This window comes from Petromyzon marinus, chromosome 28 (genome assembly GCF_048934315.1).
Source record: "Petromyzon marinus isolate PM22_M1 ecotype Great Lakes invasive population chromosome 28, UKy_Petmar_22M1.pri1.0, whole genome shotgun sequence".
NCBI classification, from domain to species: domain Eukaryota; kingdom Metazoa; phylum Chordata; class Hyperoartia; order Petromyzontiformes; family Petromyzontidae; genus Petromyzon; species Petromyzon marinus.
Window position 1 is genome coordinate 6,832,152 of NC_133694.1, and position 26,641 is coordinate 6,858,792.

Consider the following 26,641-nt stretch of genomic DNA (forward strand, 5'->3'; position numbering starts at 1 on the left):
GATACTCGTCTGGAAACCTTTGTATATGTCAATGTACATGCGCTTGAGGAGTCATATAATAGCCTTGGTACACGTGTTCTGGTTCAATCATCCGCAAGGCGTTTGCTTTTGCGAACCCAAGCCCATGGAGGAAAGCGCTTCCCTTGACTTACCACATCCACTTCGCCTAACGTGAATAATGTTTGACTTGCACTTGCCCAGGGCATTACAAGGTCTGGATAACTTCATTGCTCGAGTCGTATTGGAAAGGGCATTTGCGGACCCCCTCTGTCCTCATTAAATCATCCAATATTAAGATAACACACCTGGCCCTAAACGCGCTGTGCAGGCAAGGGGCGCTGAATTTGGACCGTGCAATTCCCTAACGAGGCGTACAGGCTGGGGAGAGCGGCAGCAACGGCCTTCACCCCGAGACGGCTCGATTCCTGGGCGACTTGTATCCATGTGGAACTTCATTCGCACCTTCAGTAGTCAACCGTGATAACTGGAGGTGTGGGGTGGGGGATGACAAATCTGAGATACGGGAGAAGGAGATCGGAGGTGTGGGGTAAGGGCTTGACGCGTCATCCCAATTTTTTGCATCGCTGTCGCTGTGCTTGAGTCGCGCTCGCATTCTCATTTAAGTCACACTTGCATGGGTCTCTCACAGCCCCACGGCCTCTGACCTTGGATGAGAAATTGAGGACAAACGCCACCCTGCTCGCAGTGGGAAAAAGAGTTCAAACAACAACTTCAGCCCGCGCTGCGAACAATCGTTCCGTAAAAATCGCAGGGCCTGTGAACCCTAACAAACCTTCAAATTACGCCATTTACAAAAACATAATAAAATCGGCATTGCAAACACATTCCCATCAACCCTGAATGTTATGTTGCTTACGTTAGAAGTGCAAACACGTTATAAATGGGTTTATAATGCCTAGAATAATACTACCAAGGCATTTACAGCTGGGAAAAAATATATTCTGTTTACTTTAGTTAGTATATTTGCTTCTTGCGGGATTATTTACCATTTGCTCCGAAGGCAAAGAGCTTGCAAGGTTCGTGTCATGGCTCAAACGTGCGTCTGCAGCACGGACGCCGATTATGAGACAAAGGGGACTCTCGTAAAATGTCATGGGTGGGGGGGTGTTAGGGGGTGTTCAGTGCATATAGGTTTTGAAGGACGGATGCATAACCACTCACCGTTCCGCCCGACAAGTTTGTTGGCCACCTGGGGAGCCACCAAAGCAAATTAAAGTGGCACAATGGCCCTCCCGTAAGCTTCACACATGAATACGCCGGCGGGAATGTGGCTTCGAGGCGGTTTAAGGAAATGCATCCCGCCGCCAAGACCGGCGCAATCTCCAGTTCGAGTCACTCTGGAGGGCATCGCAGAGTCTCTATAAACCGTGCAGCCAATGGAATGCAATTTTTTGCTTTGTGATCGTTAAGATGTTGCGCGAGTAAAAATCATATTTTCGGCAAAGAGGGAGAGGAAAAAAAATCAGCTTACGATCTCGAAACCGTTTTGCACATCTGTGGCTGCACAGGTATATTGCTGTGCTTGAAAGAAAGAAAGAAAAACATCTTGCAACTAATGTCATTGACACCTATCGCACACACACAAAAAAACAGATGCCTAATATTTTAGGCAATGGCCTTATGCTTAGTCAATTCCGGCACTATTTGTCGCATTGGCGAGTTTCTGTTTCATGTACATGCATGTATGTAGAACTTCCGTGTATTTGGAACCGTTGATCTTGCATGGAAATAAAGGCAAGATTTGGCAAAATTAATGTCCATCTCTTGGATTAACTCTGGATCTATTAATCATTGTAAAGATGTTAACCCTCGTGACTCTGAACAGTTTTATCCAGGCTAGGGTCAAGATGTTTTAAAAACCAATATGGCCTGGACATTGAGTACAATTGCATTCATGGACTAGTTCCATGGCCGGCCCTGCTATGACAAGTTCCCGTGTTCAGGGAAGGGGACTGACGGACTTGTTTTGAGAACGACACTGCCCTAAAACACAGTCTGCCACAGGGACAGATGGCTCCAGCCCATAGCACCGGGTGGTTGTGGAAATGATTGAGGAAAAGGGATTGCTAGCCCTTCTGTGATGGCGAGATTCCTCTTGTGCATCCACCATAGAGCACATATGCGGTCACTTAAAAAACAAAGATTTGGTTCGTGGCACGCACGAACACATGCGCTCTAAGCCACACACGCATATGCCAGTTTCCACAACACAAGCGCAGTGCATTGGCAGCTGATCTCATTCCATTACCAAGCAATCCCATGTCCCTTCAGCTTTATTAAGTACAATTGAACAGGCTGAGATAGTCTGATCTAGCTGGCAGCCGAGTGTATTGACCAGATATCTCCCCAATGGAAGCATGGGTAATGAAGGACATTGGCGTGTCTCGGACTTCTAGCCCTCTGGTCCCCCCCTCGCTCTGTGGCTTGACAGACCCATAATAAGCAGACGCATTCAAGCAGATCATCATTAAGTAAATACAAAAAAGAGGTCTTTCTGGAGTTTGATGGGGACCACCAGAAAGGCAGAGAGCGTGCGTGCAAATATTAAAGACACGCGGGTGGAATTTTTAATAAGATAATTCTTCAGGACTTCAGGGGAGGCATTCACGGTTCATGACACGAAACCGATTTCTGTTGTAATAAGCAAACATTTCGCCAGTTTGGGTTCCAGTTAACAAAAAAATGTGCTTTACATTCATTAAGCACACAATGCAACTCTGAAATGTAATAGTTACATTTTTTTGTCAACTTAACGTTCAGAAAATTGGTAATTATATTACATGTTACCGCATTCTCAAATGAAACGAGTTGTTCGACCTCATCTTTACCCGTGGTTTATAGAGAAACGCATATGAATAGATTAGAAATGGTACGCTTGATTTTGCGGCACAAAGTTACGTACTAAATGCAAAAACGGAACGCGCAATTATCAAAAGTTCCTTTGAAAACGTTCAATTATTTCTATGTTATTATAAAAAGTGTTTGATCGTGCCTCGCACGAGAATACTGCCATGTTGCAATTGCGCTGCACCAAGGACAGATGTTCAGTTTCCAAGGAAATGACATTTATTTTCCATAAACTTTACAGTAGGAAGTTGACTATTGGAATTATTATCATTTTTTGCATTGTGCACATATGTTAGAGTTTGAAACTGGGTGGGAAAAAGGGATTATAAAAGTCAGCGATTCATATTTTTTTTCATATTAAAAAAAAACATTTAAACCAATTATTTCCAGACATTTATGGATTATCAACAAGGGCATGCTTATGTATTAGGTACACATATAGCTGTCCTAATAAAGAAAAAAATGTTTCAGAATAAAGTTGCAATTCCAAACGGCTGCCACAATAGCCTTCTCACTTTGAGTGTGTGGTATCGGAGATAAACGGTCCTCTAATGCCTACTTTGGATGCGTTTGCTTCATTCAAATGAGACGTGCAATACTTTTTTTGCCACAAAATGAGAGCTTGTTGCCGAGTTACACATTTGTTTACCGAGTATTGTTGTTATTGTTTTACGCGAATATATATTTTTGGCGATCGAGATAAACAAACCCATCAAAGGAGCATGAAAAAAGAACGAGGCTGATTTTGGGACACATTTAAGGAATTTTTCTTACGCCTCAAAATATTATTATTTTTCCCCATCATAAAACTAAATATATCCCCAAAACTCACACAATGTACCGTGTGTGTCTATACATATATATCCAGTATATACATTTTACAGTGCAGGCTCTTTTAAGTACTCCAACGTGAAGTGTGTGCAGATGGACGAGGCCGTGTTATTGTTGAATTTCTCAGTATTGGAGAAGGTAACACCCATTTATTACCCAAAATGCTCCACACAAAGAGTGGAGCGGTGACACGGTGGTCAGCACATTGCACAATGCGAGTTTGATTCCCTGCTACAACCAACCCACTGTGGCGAGTGAAATCTGAACCAACCCTGGCTCCAGCACTTCACCAACCCACACTGACCAGCATGGTGAAGTAGAACCCCCGTTGCCAACATTGTCTGGAGATGCCTTCATCTGGCAGTTGAATGACAAATGGCTGTGCACATTAAAATGCTCAAAAAAAACACAATTTTATACAATATTGCATATTGCACTGGACAGGCATCGCACTGTGAAGGCGTCCCTTGCCAACAACGTCTGTCAGATCAAGAATGTTTGCTTTCAAAGCCAATTAGATGCAAATGGCCCTTCCACCAGTAGCAAGATATTGCAGGGTTCCACCTTAACCTCATAAACGACACCACTCGTCCGTCGTGTGTGTTAAATGTGAAGGCTACTCAGGGAGGCCACTCCTATACCAGGCAACGCCAGCAACGAGCAGCCCACGATTCGGCTCTCACACCCCTAAGGCGCACGCTTTAACACTCTCGCAAAAAATGTTAGCAAGAATTGGCCTGCATTTTCAACATATAGCATTACCTTAGCCCTGGAGGTATTGGGAGTTTTGGGGGTCTAATGCCAACCACAGACTCCAATGCTATGAGAATGCTAAAAAGTATAACATCAAATGCTTCAGACGACTGTACTATATATTGTATATGCTTCTCAAGACACCGAGCCTGGAACAGCAAATCCATTCCTCCACATCGAGTACGATTCCTAGTGGGATTGTGAACATTTCATGAGGCTATGCAGGCCCTGTGAGCCCTTCTGTGTTAGCCGAATACAATTCTGGGATCGGGGTGGAATTGTGCCAACTTAACGACGCGGCACCAGCCACTACGTTTTAAAATGGCATTTTTTTGCCACTTATAAATCGCCCCGAATTGCAATTCTGGTCAGCCGCGACTGGACATTCATTAGTTAAGCAGAGCAGAAGATTAGCCAATACATATATATTCGCAAAGCAGAATCACAATGCAATCCCATCGATGCACGAATCTGCAACAGCAGAATCGGTGTTAATTATCACATGTTTAACCTTAACATGGGAATGGCCCGTAAAATTGCAATTCCCGCAGGAATCCTCCAGGGTGAAGACATAGGCCTATTACCATAGTTCGTTACATACGGTGCGGAAGCAGTTCGACATACATACTTATTTTATTTCTAGCTACGTGACTTTACCGAAAGAACCCAAGAGTATGCATACATCTCCAAGCAATAGAAATGTCTCGTGGTTGTGCAATGTAACAATCTGCCTAGCACCTGCACACCAGCGGATTTCAATGCTCCATCCCATCATTGAGATTGCTACAGGAATTACCCAGCTCCAAAGTACACGTTCATCTGTGTCCCTTCAAAATGAACCAAATATAACTCGCGTTCATCGATAAAGGGTGTACATTTGCAAACAAGCGAATACAACTTTTGCACGTCGAGTCCTTTATATCAATCCACGGCGGAATGAGGGCCCTCCTCTACATGAGCAGACCACGGTGGTAACATGACCATATTTCACCACTGCTGGTTAGGGCGGATTGCTGAAAGCAGGGAGCATAGATGATGGACCACAGTACAGCAATACATTTTGCTGCACTGCCTCCGAATAAAGAAAAATTCTAACGATGAACTTCACGTCGCGTCCTTCATGCAAATTGCATCTCACAATCACCGAGGAACCACAGATAAGCTGGAAGGCTACGCATCTCCCGATATATTGAGATACTTACCAGCCAATTGGTGAGTGTTTATGCACACGAGAAAGGAAACAGGGGCACCCAGAGAAAACCCACACATGCGAGGGAGGCGAAACTATCACATACAGATGGAACACATGGTATCACTCTACACTTTTCTGCACTGCATTCTGCTGGCAAGCCAGGGTCTTGCACCTCAATGCACTCATTACATACAAACACAAAGTGTTTGCCACAAATGAATCGAAATACCTTTCTCATCTCCATCATGGAGCATAAACCATCATGCGAACGCCGGTCATCATCGCAGCGGGTTTTGGCTGACCGTCGAACAAAGACGGTCACCGCATCGCGTGCTTTCAGATATGCTTCTGTGGCCGTCTGAAACGCTCTTCTGATATTAGGAAGCCACTGGCGCTTTGCACTTTTAAATCTAGATTGAAAACAAATTTCTTTAGAACTGATTTTTTTTTGTGTTAGCTTGTTGCCCTTCCCCCGCACCTTTGATTCGCACTGTTGGCTACGTATGGTGCGAAAGAGGTTCATACGTATAAAGGAGTCTCTTAAACATTGACTTTTGTCCGATTCACCAACCCTCGCATGCACAGTGCTGGATCAAGATACGTGCGCCACCACCGCTCAGCAATGTAGCTCCAGAGTTAAAAGTAAAACATACAAGCACACACATGTAGTGTAGACTCGGGTGGAGTGGTGGTTCACACAATATACTCTGAACCCACCTATAGAGTTCAATTCCTGGCCACAGGTAACATAATCATCGTGTGACATCTGAAGCTGTGCTCCGATCATCTGTCCCTTCCCACTCACCGAACTGCACTGAACAGCATGGTGAGTTATGGGCCAAACAACTTCCATGACCGGTAACAGTGTGTGTGTGTGGGGGGGGGGGGAGACTTTCGTCCAAAAGTCCATTGACAAAGGGCTAAATATATCTATTTTTTACGCGACATGCTTGCAAACCAGTCCCAACTAAGCTATGCACTTAATGCTTGCAGTCACAAATACTATAAAAAAAATAGGCAGTGACAGGACTAAAATATTTGGCAAATTCTTATCAGTTCTTGAAAATATTTAACAATTTGTTGGTTTCAACTGTAACACAACATCTTAACCGGAGCACGCACACCATCCAACACATTCAAAAGAGCCATCGTGCATTGTGTGAACTTTGCTATCAGATAAGGGCACCGTTTCAGATAACCCCTTTCAAATGTGTTTCGTATTCACGCCATTCTTACAGTGCAAGCTCATCACGAAGGTGCTATGTCTCACACACACACACACGCACTCTTCAGTAGATTCGGAGTAGGGGGCGATGATTACCGTGTGCTTTCCTATTTGGGAAAGCGGGAAATCTTTCAAATTGGGAAACTTTGAACCATGACGCCGGGACACGTGGCCTGAAGCGTCACGGGATCTTCAGTGACCCCAGTGAAGATCCCGTGACGCTTCAGGCCACGTGTGTATTTAAGGTCAATACACCCACGGTATTAACTAGGGCAGCCTTGGGCCTCAAACTGCACACCTTTGCAATGTAACAAGCGTGCTATCGTTCGGCCCTGTCACATTTAAACACCTTTGCAATACTATAACACTCTTTAAAAACGATAACCTATTTTTTTTCTTACAAGGTTAAGGCCCACCGAGTTATATAGCTCTTATTTTGTAAGCGGCCTGGCCACGAATGATAGCTCAACGATGCACCTTAGTACGTGGACATTTATGGCATTCAAATATTGACAGTTGTCAGTAACAGCAGCGGCCACACATCCTAACGCTACGGGTCGATGACATGGGGAGGTCACACGTGGCTAGTTTACGTTCGTGGTGTTGCAGCTTGTGCCCTGCTTGTGACTGCCCGCACTTGGATGGAATTTGTCAAATGTAGCTTATTTTGTCTGAAAACTCACACTGCGTCCTAAAATAACTTTATATCTTTAAAGAACCCTCCGATTCGCGAATAGGTCCAATTTTTGGAAGTACGTATATTGATTTTAGAGAGAAAAAATACGTTTTCAGCAATATTCGTATAGAAAGGGAATTGTCAACCCAGTGTGTGTGCCGGTGTGTAGTCTGTCTGGGGGGTGATGTGGCGGGGTGGAATCGAGATCGAGTCTTTGTGGGATGAGGGCCTTCAACCGTGAAATTTCACGGACATTGTCTAGTTTACTTTAAACGTCAATAAATCTGTTGCAGCAGCTATAAATAACATGCCAGGCCGTGGATCGACCTTCTATGGAAAAGTTGGGTTTTCACATTGCCTTTAGTATGCGAGTTGCAGAGCTATTCTATCGCTTTGCCCGAAAGTGCCACCTTTTGGTCATAACTGGCGTGACAGTTACTTAAATGAAATCTGCCAGCGGATCAAAGCACCATTATGTGTTATTATTCAGAAGAATCATACTTTGTAAAATCAACATGCATTTAGTGCATTACAATATCAAATATATGAAATGCAAACCTTATAATATCGACAAAAATGAAATACTTTAGCAGAAAGAACAAAAACATATCCCCGGAAGCATGCCCTCACTAATTTTTCAAACCTTCATATACTACAACATACTAATTCGAACAGAAGATTCCTGTAAAGTTGTGAGTTGACAAAGATGATAAGGTTAACAATATGGTTTTTTACCGGACCACCTATCCTCAACTTTTTTAACTGCACTTCTCCACAGGAAATGAAAGTACAGATCAACACCAAGAGGATGGATTTGATGCTCCGCTGGTGTTATTCACAAAAAAAGCGTATGGGTAATAGGATGGCACAAAGCAATAAAATGGAAATGCGAATAACTACAGGTATTGGGGTGAAAACAAGAAGTCAAGTGAAGTTCTGCTGTAATGAGTGCACCATCGGTTTTATTTAAGAATCGGAATTTACCGAAATTTTGGCCTGTAACACGGACGGGTCAGATCATCAGACGAATACAAAACAGCCGATTGTTAGATCACATTGCATGAAAACAAATATTTGCAATTAACTTGTATATATGGCCATTGAATCAATTAAAATGCCTAAAATGATGCCCGATTGTTGAGTGTGTAAGGTTAAAGTAGGCATTCATCATTATCCATGATCTAAAACTGCTCGGTGAAGGTCAAACCCAATGTGTCCATCTCAGCCTTAGCAATGCAGTGATCCATTTCGATCCCGCCACATCTCTCCTTTGGGTGCCACTCCATCCTTGCCTCGATCAGCAGCCCACCATCTCTTCTAACGACGTGCCCTGCCCAAGTTGAATACATTTTTTCCGGACAATTACAGTAAGATCTCACACTTGTGCGCGTCCTCTAAATCCACGTGTCCCTCCGTCTCCCGGTGTAATTCCAACGCACACACAGCTCCGGCTTCTGGAAACAAAAAAACTCGTTCACCCGTCTGCCTGGTGTTGACATATTTAAGGTTATTGCAAATAAACAAACAACACATTTTAAAATTAAGACATTCGTAAACTGTTCCTTTTTGCAAAAAAATCACCCACCGTCCAATTGCTGATTAACTTACTATTTTTAAAGCATCGCCAACAATCATATAGGTGACAATCTTAGGTTATACCTGCCCCAGGTCTGATGCATTAATATGGCTGTGCACAAGCGTATTCTCCAAAACACATTTGTATGCACACGATATATTTACTTATTTTTGTTTCCCTTTAAACACCGCCCGCCCCCCCAATCCCCCCATCTCGTATAAATGCATTTCAATATTTAGAACCACAAACGTTCACATTTTCTCTTCGCTTCTTCTTCATCGCACGCACGTTGGAGCCACAGATTAGATGCAGACAAATTGCCGGCGACAGTATATGTAATGTACGAGAACTTCTGCCCACTCTATTGAGTTTTACAAAAAAAAATACTCGGCTGCTCATCCCATTAGCTTTTTTTCCAAGAAAGGAAGCATCAAAACAATGTTTCATTTTCGCGTATTGCCTTTACTGCAGTGGAATGCATCGTATTGCACCGCTGTACCCATTCCATAAGACAGCCTCATTTAGCACAGTCGCTTTGTTGCTTCCGATCGCAAAGCAATTTTCCTTAAATACTCAGAAGCACAATAATGCGTGCATTTGTATTTCCACCACCCCCCCCCCCCCCCCGACCTATCAATGTTATCTAAATGTACTGCAAATTTGTTTGCAATTACTTAATATTGTGCAATAAAAATACACGCCCAAACCAAAAATGCCCAGGCCTATTTACACAAGATGCTTCCAAAATAAATTTAACACAGTACCTCGATCATGTGAAATATGCCTCGAACATATTTCTTGGTTATTTCAGTAAAGTCACGTGACTTTACCGAAAGAACCAAGAATATGAATCCCTGCAGTCACGAAAGCTTTAAATCAAAATGCCTCGAACAGTTAAATTTCACAAAGGGACACTTTAAAAAAATCACAGACTTTAAGAACGACTACACGCCCATTGGGGGACAGTATAATAGAACATTTAGAGGCTGGCCAACCAACCACATGGGCAAGCCAGGTTTAAAAAAGGGTTATCTACCAGTAGACCATGAAAATGAATGATTAACATCAAAGTCAATTGTGCCTAGTCCTGAAAAAGGCTTTTTTGACTTGGTGGCAAATGATGCAGTCAAAGATCTCACAAACCAAGGACAAATGTAGTCATTGAGAAGTAAAAACCATTTTTTTTCTTTGTCGTGGTTTTTAGCCACACCACTACCTTGTGGACTGTGCCCGCTTTCAAAAACACTTACTCCAAAAATCTATGTAGGCTATACAGGGCATTCCCCGTCTGTGCTTTTGTACATCAGAGTGGCCTGTGTGTGTACGTGTACGGTAGGTATAGAAATAGGTTTTACCCTTTTAACTGGCACAAAAACTGACACCTTTATTCAAGGCATAATGTTTGCAATAACCACAACACAAGCAGTCAAAATGAAAAACAAAAGAGACAACTCTGATAATAATATGCACTGTCCTTGAATTTGATTGGTCCACACCCGAGACGGCTTTTCTTAGAGCCTAGTCTCCATTGGTGTTGGACCAGAAGACGCCAAAAGGCATACAACTCAAAAACAGCGCACTATCAGAGTATTCAGGGCTCGGGGTGAGCATTTACATTATGAGACCTCCTTTGCCAGCAACAAGATATAGAAATAGGTTTTACCCTTTTAACTGGCACAAAAACTGACACCTTTATTCAAGGCATCATGTTTTCTCGGTCGTTACGATTGCTCGAGCCATTATCTGACAAAAGGGAATCTTGCAGCAACTGTGTTCGTATTGACAGCGTGGTGTCTGTATTTCGTGGGCAGCGTTGCTGGAGCTCGTTGGGCATGCTCTCACCATTCAACTTTTATACATTTTAAAAAATATCTTACATTGAACTCTGCGTGATAGACGAGACCATGAAGCAACTACCCATTAATCCATTTGCATTTTAACTTAACACACCGGTTACATTTTACCCCCCCCCCCCCATATTTGTATACCATCTAGGGGTTAGTCAGTTACATTTCGACACTTTACTACTCCAAATGTTAACATGCACCACGCACTTGATTATGGTGTGTTCTTTAAAGTACATGTAACTGTATAGATAACACCTACACACATGCATACATACAAACAAATAAACAAACTACCCGGTGACCCATTATAAATGTGTTTACACGCACAGTATATGTTTTATTATATACTAGTTCATGAAGTCTGTCTTCAGCAGGAAAAAGTTTTCAATAAATATAATAAATTAACCTGATGTGATTTTATTTTTACAATTTTTTATCGATGATCAGACACTAATAACTACTGCACGAAAAAATGTTGATGATGACTTGATTCAACTTCTTACATTTAAAAGATGTTCTTATCGGAAACCGGTCAATTTACATAGTCCATTCTCTTTTTATTATAAAGAACAAACATTATTGAACTTAATATTCTATGAGGGGGAGCTCCTATCGTTAAATATTTTCGAATTATTTAGATTTGAACGTCATAAAATGCGTATCTTTTTTTTCGTTCAAACCCGCTTGAATCCGAAATATCTCAAAACCAATAAAAGATGGAACAATGGTTCTCGCTTTAATTTTACTTGCTGTTAAATGCACTATCAAACAAAACAAAAACGCAATTGTTAGATGTGTAACTGTTCCTGAATGACACGCACAAACATGTGTATGGGGCACTTAAAATCGGGCCTTATAATGAAAATCTCGGATTTTCAGATTGTTCCCGTTGTTTTTGTCCCAAAAAGCTACCGATGTACCAACTTTCTGCTTTCTACCTTGTCGAGAAGCACCCTAGAGATGTTTTGAGACACACAGATTAAAGTTTTTATTTATATATACACAGTATTCAAGTCGCCCCTTTCGAATAGGCGTAGTGGCCATTTCAAGTTATATGGCAATGTAATTTAGACTAAAATCCTTGAACTGCTGTTAGACACTGTCAACACCCTTCAAAACAAAAACACAATAACCCGTTGTATCCATCTTGTGCTGATGCAGGATAGGACAAAGCCCTGTTAAGGAAGGTCCAAAATAGAATTGTTTGCGTCGTATTTACACTTGCAGGCCGAAAGGTCTGACACGCACGCGTGCAGAGAGACTTCGACAGCGTTTCATATCCCATCCATTTTCTCATCAAAAAAATCCATTTCTACTGCACCTGACTGCTGACGTTCAACCGTCTCTATCTGCAGCGACAATGCGAATGTTCCCCGACTGGACTTCCAGCCTTATCGCGTCGTACCCTATATGCCGTTTTCAAAATAAGCACCACCCACCCCCCCTCCTCTTTAAAAAAAATCCAAGGTGTGTTCAAACCAGTGCGAGCGTAAAAAATATTCACCAGGGACATTGCAAATACCACGTGTGTAATGTTCTATGAACTTTCATAATAAAGCTTGTGGGTATGTGGACACAAATATTGTGTGTTCTTATGAAAAGACCGATATTGTTTTGGAGTTGTAGGTTCAGTTTTCAAAACACCACAAGTCGGAAGAGGTTGGTATCACCACATGTTTCTGACACGCGTTGTTCTTTTATAAATATGCGTCTAGATTATTTTAAATTACATTTGCTGCTATTAATGTCCACACGACAAGCCACTTAGTTGAGCGATCGTTTATAGCAAGGTCACTTCTGAAAAATAGGTGAAAAGCTTATTCGGCTTTACCTGGTAAGATAAAAAAATATATATAGTAAAATTGTATTTCTAGATTTTGTTCAGGTGATTTGTTTACCTTTCCTACACTTTGCACTACTATCGTGTTTTGTATTATTTGTTGGACATCTGTGAAAAGGAGCTTTATTAGCTCCATCAGATTCATCCAGTATGAATAAATACATATTCTGAATCAGATTTTGACTTTGCAAGTGTATATTACATTCCACACCTTATCCATTTAACATTCATCATCGTCAGTCATGTTCAATACATTGTTGGAGGAAGGCCTCAAAACCACCACCACCTCACAATCCTGCGACGCCGCAAACCATCTGGCACCTGCACAACAAATTTCACATCCATTTCCTCGGGGAATGTCCTCATAAAAAATCTATCCCGTCAATTACCACAGTTACATTTATGTTCCACAAATAACTCACTAATGAACAAGTATACTTAATTATGCATGACAATCATTACATTTTACTACACCGGTCCAATGATTTCACTTTTCGCCGTTTATTTATTTGTCATCGTCAACGATTTGTATTGTGTTGAAAATGCATTGTTGACGGTGGTTGATGCAGAAATAATATTAAAAGGTTTAACAGAAGTGCTGACTTTATGAAATGGAAATGTACGTGTACTGAACTTAGCATTATTTCTGTTGTATTACAATGTTTAACAGTTGAATATATTAAACAATGCCGATTCACCTGTAAAAGTCCCACCGAGTCTCACGCATTTTCAAGGAAGGCCCTGCAGTGAGATATTTGTCCAAATCCCCTAAAAAAAAAAGTGTTTGTTAAGGTGTTGGTGGAAACAAGATTAACCGGAGAAAACCGACGTGTAGGCAGCATTGCCCTCTCCTGGCCACTCAGCAGGACCACCACACCTCCAACACTAACTTACAAGCCACCCAGCCAAGTCATTACCGTGATCAATCCACACTTTCTGTCTTTTTCTCACCTCTCGCCCCCCCCCCATTCTTCACTGGAACAAACTTCCCCCTCCAAATTAAGCAGTCACCTTCGCTCCGCACTCAAAACTCACTTAACGTTACCGCTCGCTCACCCCACGACCCCTTCGTCTCCCCCCCATAACCACCACCACCGCCGTTACTGTTCCCACTTCATACTCCCATTAGATGGCTCTCACTCATTCCCCATTCATTCATTCAATCCATTCACCATCATTTACTGCCGTCAATTTCGCTTTCACCGAATTCACGCGTCACAGATTCGCCCCCCCCCCCCCTCTCTCCTCTCATCAAGTGAATTCACCGCATCCAAGACAATAGATAAATTACGTTAAGATTACAATAGCAACTCTGCTTAGCTTCTGAGGTGCAACGACATCTGGGTGAATGTTGAGCGAAGTTGCGTGTACAGACTTATTGCAACGTACTCTTTGGTTCTATTCGGCAAAGTCACCTAGGTAAACAAAAAAAATAAACAACAAAAATCACGACGTTTCGGCCACAACACAAGCGGCCTTCAACGTAATCACGACGGCTGCATCCTCTTCTCAACAGGGGCCTTCCTCAAAGAATCGCCATTCCCCCACAGTCCCGCGATGCAACAATCCACCTCACGAGAGTTGATCTCATAGCGTCACCTCCGAAGTGGCCATCCTCCGGGACACGTTCCTCCGTTGGCTTCAACTCTTGTCATTAGGGGCCTTCCATAAATGACGTCACGCGATTTTGGACGATTTTTGACCCCCCCCCCCTAAAATATGACGTCACAAAGCTCTGCCCCCCCCCCCAAAAAAATCAAACGTGCTTCAAATCGCTTTAAATCATTGTCATTGTAGTGTGTATTTAATGTGGCGCTGCACTCTGATGTTGTAAGAGAAAACATTTATTAAAAAGTCGATTTGATTAAGTAAAACGTGTTGTCTATATTTATTTAAAGTTGCGCATTTTGATGTGACGTCACATTTCTCAAACCCCCTCCCCTCGTCACACATCGTCACAAATGTTTGACCCCCCGCCCCCCCAGGTGCGTGACGTCATTTATGGACGGCCCCTTAGTTGTGACCACCGGCCATCATACCTTCTGGCGATGTGTGTTGTCAAAGCCCACCTAATTTTTAACACTCTGTAGGATGCCTCCGATTACCCTCTTCGGATTGCCATTTCTCTGTTGTTCAAAGCTTTTATGTATGCATGCATGTTGAACTTATTTCGCACCGTATGTAGCCATGCATGCACCTCCATGCGTTTGTGTACACTTTTTAGCTCTTGTTTCATTGTCAACTTTTTTTTCTGATTCACGTCGTTGCAGATCATATACACGGTTTAAACGCTTATATGCAGATGCCTTTGGATGTTGCACTTTCAGTTTAAGCTTCCCAAGAGCATTCAAATAAAATTTACCTCTCACATGTCCTGAATATAAAGCAGCTGAAATACCAAAGCAAAACATGCATTGCCAATGCACTTCTAAACGCTGCCGAAAATATCTTAAAATGTTGTGTTTGTTTAGTGAGAGAACATACACAAACATTTTTATTATCACCGTGTTTTTATTAGGGACGGCAAAAATACGCAAAGTACCCAAACTTAAACGCCTCAAAAGCCACTGTGCAAAACTGTTGTGACACTAATGTGATTAAACATATCAGATGCAAAATACAGACTACAATTACGGTATTGTTTATGGACTTGTTTGGCTACAATTCTCGAAAGGCGGAAATAAAATATGGCTGAACATTTTTTTAAGAGACACATAATCAGTGTGTGGTTTAACCAGTGTCCCAGACAGACTCGTTTCATTTGGTGCACGGATCCATTCTAATTATTTAGTAAATTGTAAAAAAAAAAGCTTTCTACCAATTGGCCTCAATTAAGATAAGTGTAGAATCTCTTTTTTTTTAAAGGTGGTTGGCATGCCATTTGTCTGGTGTTACAATTATGGGAATGGAGTTTAACTCGGCAGAGCCTCTGGTACAAGGGGCAGTTAAGTGGCGGGGCCTGCTGGCAAAGGGCCATAGACGCCCTGCGACTGATTGGCTTGGCTTGTAGATCCCGTTTTTTTTTTAATTTTATTTTGTATCAACAGGCTGAGACAGGACTTAAATGTAAAAAGATGGTCTGATGATTCACAAGTTTGATGTCCTGACAGCATAATTAATTAAGCCAGGTTCTCACATAAAGTGATTTGATGGTCTGAGTCACGAATCGCTGCACACAAAAAAAATCATTACATTTAATTTACCTAAATCACAGCTCTCCCAGCTAAATATATATACACACACAAACACACATTTGTTTTGTAGTCATGCGACAAACCATCCTCTATGGTAGGTCTGGGGGGAAAGTGTTGTGTGGATGAGAGGTATCTTGGAAACGATATCAAGAGGTCGCTCTGTAAGATCCACTTCCATTGCTCTGCGAGAGTTCCGTAGAGATGTGTTTTCTTTGAACACGACACCAATAGCAAGGTATTGATAAACACAAGTATCTGGGTGGAGTGTCAAATAATTATTGGAGCCAATTCTAGCTATTCAGACAACTTATGGAATGGTTAAATCACTGTAATTCCAGTAGCTTTCATTTAAATTGCAAGTGCCATTTGCCGCCCTCCATCACAGATTGTCTTTCCAATTCTGAGATGCCATTTTACAATTCTACAAACAGGGGGTGGCGCTGTATTACAGATCGAGGTGGCTTTATAAAAAAACCGCTGGGGAAATTGTATGTGGTACCTGATATGTTAAATTATGAAGCACGTGCACCTATGTTTGTGGGGAGGGGGGGTTGCATCAAGTAGCCAGGAGCATCATTGACAATAGTATACTTTTACAGAAATTCCGCTGGATCTGGTAACACAGCACTATTGGTTTAATGTAACCCCCATACCTGGTAGAGCCCCAAAGGGAGTAAAGACCAGTCCAGAATATGTGTGTGAACAGAGGCTGCTTGATGATATTGGTCTGGACAGCAAAGAGGCAGATGGACCAGGGTGTTTTTATTTTTGTTTACGAGAAGACGGAATGGAGTTTTGGCTCCATATGCAGGTAGTCTGGAGGGTGTCACATCTCGCTGCTATGCAGAGGCGTGCACCATCTTCTGCCTATTGTCGCCCACTGGAGAAATTTGTGGAAGGACAGATGCCAAAGCAATGTAACCAAGGTGACCCAACGGAGCAGTTAAGGCTTTTTTTTATTTTGCACGACTAAAAATAAAGCTACGTAACTGGCAGACAGCTATTGCACACCATCTGTATACACCAGGCACATCGTTAACAAAAAACGCGAGGGAATGGCATATATTACTTGTCACTTTCCCGCAGTAAAATCCCCTCTGCTCAGTACTGGCCTGCTGCCAGAACCCCACATCACCAGCCTTGTGTAACCGCCCACATCACCCCCTCCTGGTGTGGCTGATCACCCACGCTCTCCTGTTGCTGAGCTGTCAAAGCCACACGCCATCCCCATTGTCTTTTTTTCACTCACCTTAGTCCTCGAGAGCAGTCTTGTCACAGAGCCACGTCAAATAAACTATGTGTACAAAAATTCGGTGACTCTTGCACCTGGACGGCAGTCGCTTGTCACTCGAGTTCTGCCTGCAAATCAGTCTGCCGTGGCTCCTGACCACAAACTACCTCCTCGACTGATCTACCCAGCTTCGTATTTACAGGCTGAGAAAGCGCGCTTCATTACATCTAATTAAGGTTGTGCACTTTGTCTCTCAATTCTCAAAAGCATTCGCACTCAACCCAATCGAATAAAACCCGTGCTCACACGTTCACAATTACAGATGAAAAAGCATGCTCACGCAACCTAATCAGCCAATCACCTTAATATCCCTTTGTTAGAATACAACCATAAAGCATGGCAACCTTTAATATGCCGAAACACAATCAATACGCCAGCTCGTAATTGTTTTTTTCCCAATCCAGGTGTCAGCACTGTCGCTCTAGAATAACATCCGTTCGATTCAACACATCCGCTTCTTCATGACATATAAGTGTCTCCCCTTCTCGATTTCAGATCAATTTATAGTCACGCTATCTCCTTTGTCGAAACAAATTAACGCCAAATCCATCCACAAATTAGTTCCAACGTTGAATTTGACAAACACCTACCCGCTAGGCTGCAGCCCAGCTTTGGAAACGATGAGGCCTGATTTGAGCTTCAGTCACCTTGTGCCAAATATGATGTGGCAATTTCCAAGACGCTATTATTTTATATTGCTAATGTCCTCGACAACATTTCAATATTACCTACAATGCGATTGAAAAATATAACAATATCCCTATAAATGGTGCCTCAGGTGGTGCAAACATGTGAATGATCTGTTCCAGACCCATGGGACTTTGTGCAGAAATGAAAATTACATGTGTGTGCTTCAGAGCATATTAAACCAAAACTATCTCCACATATAAACACAAATACTGTACGTCTGTAGTCCATCAGCCCATGGCGGATTTTTAGACTAATATTACACAGCAGCATTTTGTTTAAGCAAACTATGGACCAGATCAAACCTTCTCGGCCTCATCAGCAGAGCCAGGCTTATGAAACAAATGCTGTTGGGTTACCAGATGTTATTGGCAAGGGCACTCAATAAAACTGTAGGGCTGTGGTCTGAAAAGCTGTAAGACTAAGGAATATGGTTATTTATATGTGGAGAAGTAGAATGGATTTCAATGTGGTGCAAATGTTCTGATCACTTGGGAACCGAAATGCGTGCAAGACCAGTTAACACCTGCTGGTATCCACGAGTGCTATTTTTTTACGTGCCATGAAATAACCAACCAGTCTCAAACTACTTCTAATCACAATGGAGATGGTCACCAGTGTACAACACCATTTGCAGTCTCTTCGTTCTCATGCTAGGGAGGCGTTAAATACCAGAGACAGCATCTGTGCCATGTTTAGGTGTGATGTTACTTGCTGATGGATATTTTCACAGTTGATGTTGAGCACCTTTATTAAAGCATATAACAGTAATACTAATAATACATTAATTTTGTATTCATTCACTCTCGACCAGAGGTGCGAGGAGGAACCACAGACAGAAAAGCAAGGAGGCAGCAGCCAGACGCCAACGAGAAAGATATGTTCAGCAAGTTAACGAGTGTTTACATGTGGATAGGAAACCGTAGCAGCCAGAGGAAAGAAGATGTGCAAGGGGGCAACACTGTATCTCACAGAGAAGGGACCAGATGATATGTGTCGACGGTTTGCTGCACCACCTTCGTCTGGCATAGTCAGGGTATGGCACCTCCATGCCCATATAGGAAAGGAGGTTTACAACATTTGCGTGATTCACCAATCCTCGCCTCCACAGTGCTTGATTACAGGCAATGAGGTTGTACTGAATGTTGTGTGTAGTATGAGTCTGTTTGATGGGATGTTATTGGATTCGGTGTTTGGGAGATTAGCAACCATAACCAGACGTAATGACATATTCTAAATCGTTCAGATTTTTAATTACAGTGCTATTACGGATAAGCTTAAACAATTCTAATTATTTCCTAGATGTTTTCGAAATGTTTTTTTTTACTTAGCTGTTGATATGGTACTTATTATCAATTAACATTCACAATGTAAAAACACTTACATGATTTTCAACAAAAAAACATATTGTGAAATAATATTCAGTTTGAATCAATGGAACTCAAAAACAATCACACCAACGCAGATCTGCAGCAGAAGTATTTTTTAAATCATTAATGTTCCTGATTCAGGTTTAACTGGTTGCGACAAATGGAACGTTGTTTCTCAGCGTTTCACCGTACAGAATATCTCAAGCAAAGAAAGTCAAGCCTGATTTAAAAAAAAGTTTAAATCGCCACTGCGTTGGGTTTCACTTAAGATGGCATTGTGCTGGGTTTTTCCAGTCTTCTTGCTGGGATTTTCCCTCCATTCCGTACTTTGTCTAGCAAAACAAATTTTTCTTTTTGTTCGCAGGATTATATGTTCCCCTTGCGAAACACTCCACCACTTCCTTGTCACATGCACACATCTGCGCCTGGCAACTTCCGTCATCGATACCTAGAAGATGAAGATACAAATACACGCAAAAAAGTAACATTGATTTAACATCAAGTAGCGTTCGCTTTCACACTTTATTGGCACGAATTTCAAGATAATGTACGTATGCATGGAGAACTTATTTCACACCCTACGTAGCCAACCGTGCTAATCGGAGGTGCGCGAAAGGACAGAAAACTAAACATACACAAAGTAAACAATAAAATAATAAAATATATAAAACAATAAAAAAAATTCACGACGTTTCGACCATAACACAAACGGTCGAAACGTCGTGAGAATTTTTATTGTTTTATATATATTTTATTATTTTAGTTTCCCTTCAACGTGACTTTACCGAAAGAGCTAAGAATATGATTTACTGCAGTCACGAAAGCTTTAAATCAAAATACAAAAAGTAGTTAAAATAAATTAGTTTTACATCTAGAACAACAATACGATGTCTTCTTTGGTTCTTTCGGTAAAGTCACGTAGAATGGAGATAAAATAATGAAAATAATAGAATACAATTCTCACGACGTTTCGGCCACAACACAAGTAGCATTCCTCTGGTGAAGAAACAGGACTGTCTTCCGGACAGTCGTGAGAATTGTATTGTTTTTATTTGTATTATTTTATCTCCATTCTACGTGACTCTACCAACGAGTCTGACCAGCGTAGAAGAGTAGGCCAAATTACCATCTATAGGGGGGCTCTCTCTAGAGCTCCCTCTAATGCAGCCAGCAGTCGAATGAGGAAGTCGTTCATTGCACGGCTACTCTGCTTGGAAACCCCCAACGTGGTCATATGATCTCGACATAAATATAGCCACGCTGCAAGGAGCAGTGGCGTCAATAGGGGAGTGCGGGGGTGTGCGGACCGCACCGGGTCACACCATCTACAATTTTTGTGCAGTGTTTCACCAGCATTTTTTATATATTACATATATTATATAATACATAAAAATATATATTAAAAAATATCCCCGTAATTAGTTATAACAAAAACATTTTTCGTAAGCCCAGCTTACGTGTACTGTATAAATATACCTACAAGGTTAAAACTCTATGCTAATTTACTTGTTTAACCTTCTAATGGGCTCCGGTCAGAGCCGACATTGTTACCCAACTCCAGTGACGCTTCGAGTCACGTGATTTCGTCTGCACGCGCCACAAGCACGCGCTGCTGTTTTCGTTGCTGCTCGTGTTTTTATAGTCGCTGATTTTGTCAAATTTCCTGGTGTTTTAGCTACAATATTGTGGTAATTAGTATTTGCGAACCTATATCAATATCTTTTTTTGAGAATGAAGTAGTGATCTTGATTTGAAGTTTTCGTGACTACAGGAATCCATACTCTTTCTGGATTGCTGGATTATATTTTTTTCCGCCTGAGGACAACCGCTTGTGTTGCGATCGAAACGTCGTGATTTATTATATTTTATACCTACGTGACTTTACCGAAAGAACCAAAGAGTAATGAAGTAGTAATTAAAGGAAATATTGTAATTTAAAGGTGTATTTTATTTTTTTGCTAATTGTTTATGTCAGTACTATTGCCATTACATTCAGTGACATACGGTAATTACGATTTACGAGTAACAACAGTACAAAAAACATCACTTAGGATTCTGTATATGGTCTGGTACGGGAGGAGGTCCATGGGGGGGGCGGTGACACCAACCCTAGTGACGCCACTGGCAAGGAGAACTGTAAATGCAAAATACGTCGTGACAAAGTACAGATAGCTATGGGCCTGGAAAATCCCAGCGTTGAATGCCAAGGTTCTCGGGTGGCTTACCACAGTCGACCAGGGAATCCTTGCACGTGTAGTTATAGGGACTCCACCTAGGCCAACAGCCATTAGCTATGAGTCTGTCGTAGCACAAATCGTGACGCTGGCAGCACCTGCGTGGATACAAACCAAGAACAATATAAACAACTGCATTTCAGAAATATTTCCCATGGCTGTGTCCTGAATTCCTGGTGCAGTACGGGACCCACGAATGTACTTTAACTCGACGGTACAATAACAACCGAATCAAAAGTTAGTGAGCTCAGGCAAGATGCGTCGCTTGACCCCCCACCACCACCCCCCGTGGAGATGAAGCAAGTAAACTTGTTTGTTTGCCGGTGCTGGGTGCATCATTATAATGGCAGGATCGCGAGAGACATTGTTGGCATTGGATTAGGGTCCGCTTGAAGAGTGCATGTAATTGTCTATTTACACGGCATAACAAATTGCATTAATTAATTTTGCAATTAATAAAGCTGGCAATTTGGCGTGACATTATTTTTTTGTTAATCTAGTAAACTAAATTACTAAAATAGCAGACGTATACTCTGTTGTATGGCTGATATTGCACTGCGCTATGAACGTTGTGATATCCCAGCCACATTCACCAACTCACACTAACCAGCATGGTCAACCATGGAAAAACAACCCCAATGATGACATGGCTATATGAAGGATATTGAATGTCTTACAGAGATGTTTTTCTTTTCAATAATTTGTGTATTAATAGCATCATCTAACCAAAAAACATGACGTTAGATTGATTGCAAAGCAGTCTATATTTTTGGAGCATTTTGCTCATTCGGTTTCTAAAGCCCAGGGGCTGAAATTGATATTGCATAAGATTGGCTTCAGATAAACACATTGGCACTCTCTTTGAGACTGGCATTAAGAGCTGTGAATTTTAATAAGCGACGACTATATGGATATAGTGACAATCTACCTAGAAAAATTTCTCCAAAAAATGTAGGTTAACTGGGAATGTTCACTCTCCATTGTATTATTATAGCGTATATAATGCTGTCATGAAGCTACTTAATAATTCTCATACATATTCTTGGTTCTTTCGGTAAAGTCACGTAGAAGGGAAATCATAAAAATAAAACATAATATAGTAATAGGTTTTACCCTTTTAACTGGCACAAAAAACTGACACCTTTATTTAAGGCATCATGTCTGCAATAACCACAACACAAGCAGTCAAAATGCAAACAAAAAGACAACTCTGATAATCTTCTGGTCCAACACCCGTGGAGACTAGGCTCTAAAGAAAGGGTGTGGACCAATCAAATTCAAGGACAGTGCATATTATTATCAGAGTTGTCTTTTTGTTTGCATTTTGACTGCTTGTGTTGTGGTTATTGCAGACGTGATGCCTTGAATAAAGGTGTTAGTTTTTTGTGCCAGTTAAAAGGGTAAAACCTATTACTATATCTTGTTACTGGCAAAGGAGGTCTCATAAAATAAAACATAATAATATAAAATTCTCACGACGTTTCGGCCACAACGCAAGCAGCCGTCCTTGCGTTGTAGCCGAAACGTCGTGAGAATTGTATTTTATGTTTTATTTTTATTATTTTATTATTTCCCTTCTACGTGACTTTACCGAAAGAACCAAGAATATGAATCCCTGCAGTCACGAAAGCTTTAAATCGAAAATTATCATACAGTATAGTGATATTTTACTGCAGTTACTGTACTTAATAATGCTCACGTAGTTTCTATTGTATGCGGTTATTTCATGTTTGGAATGTTGCCATGGTGTAATGGTTAGCACACTGAAGGTTACAGATTCGATCTCTCGGTGTAACAATCGATCTCCTGTTGCAACAATGGACAAGTTTCTTAAATCTCACTGCCTCTGTCCACCCACCCTGCAGTATTAATTGGCGCGACACGGCCAGTCGATCATCAGGCCGCGTGGGGTGCGGTAATGGTGACAATTACGACAATTTCTGTATCGCCCGTAACATTGCAAGCCATTGACAAGGGCTATACGGTGTGGATCATCCCATTTCTTCCATGGCGTCTGGCCTGCATGAAAGAGTGGGTGCCACGGTGGCGAGATGTTAACTACCACGCCTGGTATACAGGAGGTCGCGGTTCGATCTGACGCCTGCTGTATATTTGGAGTTTGGATGGTCTCCCCGTGGTCGTGTGGATTTTTCTCCGGGTCCCCCGGTTTTTTTTTTCCCCTCGACATTTATAAACATGCGTTTAGAGCATGTGGCTAATATACAATTCCACGTGATAAGCCACTTTGTTGAGCTGTCATTCGTTGAGCAAGGTCGCTTCTGAAATATAACTATCTAACTCAGTGGGCCTTACCTGGTAAAATAAAAAATATAGTTTAGAGTGGGCCATAAATAAGTGCGTCATGTATGCCACATACATGTCCCGTACGTTGTCTTTCTCACCCGTCAATTTCGTCCACCGGAGTTCCACTCCCTCCTATGCCACACCAGTTTCCATAAGCATTGTAGTCGCACGCGTGTTTCCCAGTGACACACTTGATGAGCTCCGCCAAGTTTATCAAGCTCCGTGTGTGCCTCGCGTGAGCATGGCCATCTGCACAACCTACAAGAACTGTTGGAGCAAAAAAATAAAAAAATACGCGCTCGTCAACAGGTGTATGCGTCTCGGCTGACGTTAGTTTACGCATTGCTGCATGGAATAATCAGGGGGTTGTTTGGCTTCTTGTTATGTGCAGGCGGAAAGCTCTTTGTACAATTCGATAGGATTTTGATCACGCGCGATTCGCGCATGATGCCCAACGTTTCGCCGCACATCGGACACGAAGTAATTCAGGAACGCGCACCACAACCACAAAACACATCCCTATTTATAATGCTTATGTGTGCAACGGTATTTCACGCTGATGCGCATATCAGTCCAAACGCGTCCATCTAGGCAAAGAGTAATTTTAAATGTGCATTTCCCGAACCGGTTTTGCTCGTGTGGTTGGTTGGCTTCCTAATTCTCCGTTATTTTGTCTCCATTGATCATTTGTGAGCAGTTTATATTTGTATCTATATGTGCGATACAAGGCTGATGTGTGTGTAATTCTTCAAGACATTTTCATCACCTGAACAGCAGATTAAGGCATCAGCCTTGTGATTGAGGTGCTTATTTTTCAGTAAAGCTTGAGCAAACACACCGCTATTCTATTTCTTTTTGTTCTCTAACTTACGGATGAGAAACACAGACGTCGACAAATAAAATATAACAAAGGCTGTGACGTGCCCAAAGAAGCTTGGACAGATGCGTGCTTGGAATTACTCTGAGTGACAGAAAGAGGAATGTATGTATTGCAAAACACACACACACACGCACAAGTTAGAGATATTATATTGAGTGGTATAAAGAGTGAGTGGGCTTGGCCTTGACATGCCACGAGAATAGATTATAAGCAGTGGTCAAGAACAATAAAAGAGTGTCAGCCAAAGGAGAGAACAAGTAAAGACATTGAGAGTTCAGTGGATTGTTTCTTCGCCAGACCATGCGACGAAGCAATGGCTTTGGAAGGCTTTCATTCAGCAGTAGATAGATTATGGCTCGTGGTGATGATGATAAACCCATATATGAAAGAGTTGCATCCTATTATTTGTTATATATGCCTGCTTGGAATTCCTGTATCATAGATATTGATTTTGTATTAGTCTGTTAGTTTACACAATGCATAATACTACAGTATGTAACATATAATCTTTTTGGAATAATCAACAAAACATTTTGTCAATGATGATATATTTTATAATCTTTTAAACCGCCTCTGACTGGCACTTTTAAATAAAAGAAATACATTGGTAATGACTTCAATAAAAATAACTATTCAAAGTTATGTTTACAATTGTGTTGCACAAATACAGTATCAAACACCCGACTTTATGCTAGTCTCATTTCACTCTGGTTATGACTAATCAGCTATCATCGCAAATGTAGATCGTTTACCATAATGGAATACCTTTTCACGTGTGGGCAACTTTTAAAAGTATCGCAGCTCCTATTTTGCTGTTTATTTCACGTACCTGCGATTGTCAAAGCCACTGCCAAAAGCACGCGTGCCATTCCTTTCCCCAGTTATGTGCCACTCCAAAAGCTTTCCAAAGTGAGGTCTGTTCCGGTCCGTTTCTTGTACTGTTTTTTTATTACTCTGTCCTAAATATATATAGCAAGAGAAAAAAACACTTCCTTGTAGCCTCGTGAGGTGATGACGTTCACTGCGTTGGCTCACAAGCAGCTTTTGTACGGGTGGGATTTACCCGAACTGACCGAATTCTTTTCTGTGCGTTGCACGACTGCGTGTGCGTTGAGGTAACTGCCTAATGTGCACCCCAGCCTAACCTCGTGAAGCATCTGAGGATTAAACGTTTCATCGTAATAACACTACCATGCACAGCGTTGTAGTGGCATGACTACAAATACAAGTCGCTCACAGATTCCTAAAACGATGTATTTTTTTATTTTTTGGTGATACAGTTCATACATAACAACACAGCCACTCATCAATCCAATTCTGGACTAAAGCATTATCATGCGTTTGATTCTGTGCTTGTTTGACCATACTTCACCATGATGTTTAATGTGGGTTGGCGAAGGATGTGCTCAGGACTGGTTCATGTCACTCGCCACTGGTCACCGGACTCGCATCGTGACGCTACCAACAACCCAAAAACTTGTTTTGCGATGCGCATAACATAAACCGATTTCATGTACACTCAATTTTATATTGTTGTCCCAAACATCACAATATAGGACCGCAGAGCGTAGGCAATTGTTGGCACCAGTTTTGTTTGCCTACCCACTGATATAGTGCTGTATGTGGTTTCCTGTGCCTCTTTATCTGCCTTACCTGGCTAACAAGCGCCTTGACCTTGCCAACTTCGCCTGTGCTCAGGCGAAGATGGCGGTGTACAGAACGAGACAAAAGACGCTGCAAGGTGACACTGACGGCTGCTCTGGGCTGCTTCCAGTGTTCAGGGGCCTGCTTAAGGCGCGGCTCCGGCTGGAGCACGCCACGTACCACACACACGTGTCGGTGATGTGCAGCGCGTCTTCTTCGAACGCTGGGG

The 26,641-nt window shown here is 41.9% G+C and overlaps 1 protein-coding gene across 1 annotated transcript; it reads right to left on the minus strand.

Moving 5' to 3' along the window:
• Positions 1–18,713: 18,713 nt before the first annotated feature.
• Positions 18,714–25,742, minus strand: LOC116946955 (acidic phospholipase A2-like). The gene is made up of 4 exons (XM_032962248.2): positions 25,598–25,742; positions 23,987–24,155; positions 21,576–21,682; positions 18,714–19,798 (listed from the first exon to the last, which is right to left on the minus strand). Exons 1-4 carry the CDS (start codon positions 25,635–25,637, stop codon positions 19,683–19,685), a joined length of 432 nt encoding a protein of 143 aa, XP_032818139.1. The 5' UTR covers positions 25,638–25,742; the 3' UTR covers positions 18,714–19,682.
• Positions 25,743–26,641: the final 899 nt, after the last annotated feature.

Bases quoted from the DNA above. Each gene is read 5' to 3' on its own strand.
- LOC116946955 (XM_032962248.2), bottom strand. From the start codon at position 25,637: ATGGCACGCGTGCTTTTGGCAGTGGCTTTGACAATCGCAG. The intron at 24,156-25,597 runs GTACGTGAAATA...TTGCTCCAACAG, and splicing joins AGTGGCTTTGACAATCGCAG to TTCTTGTAGGTTGTGCAGAT. The intron at 21,683-23,986 runs GTGAGAAAGACA...GTATCCACGCAG, and splicing joins CCGGTGGACGAAATTGACGG to GTGCTGCCAGCGTCACGATT.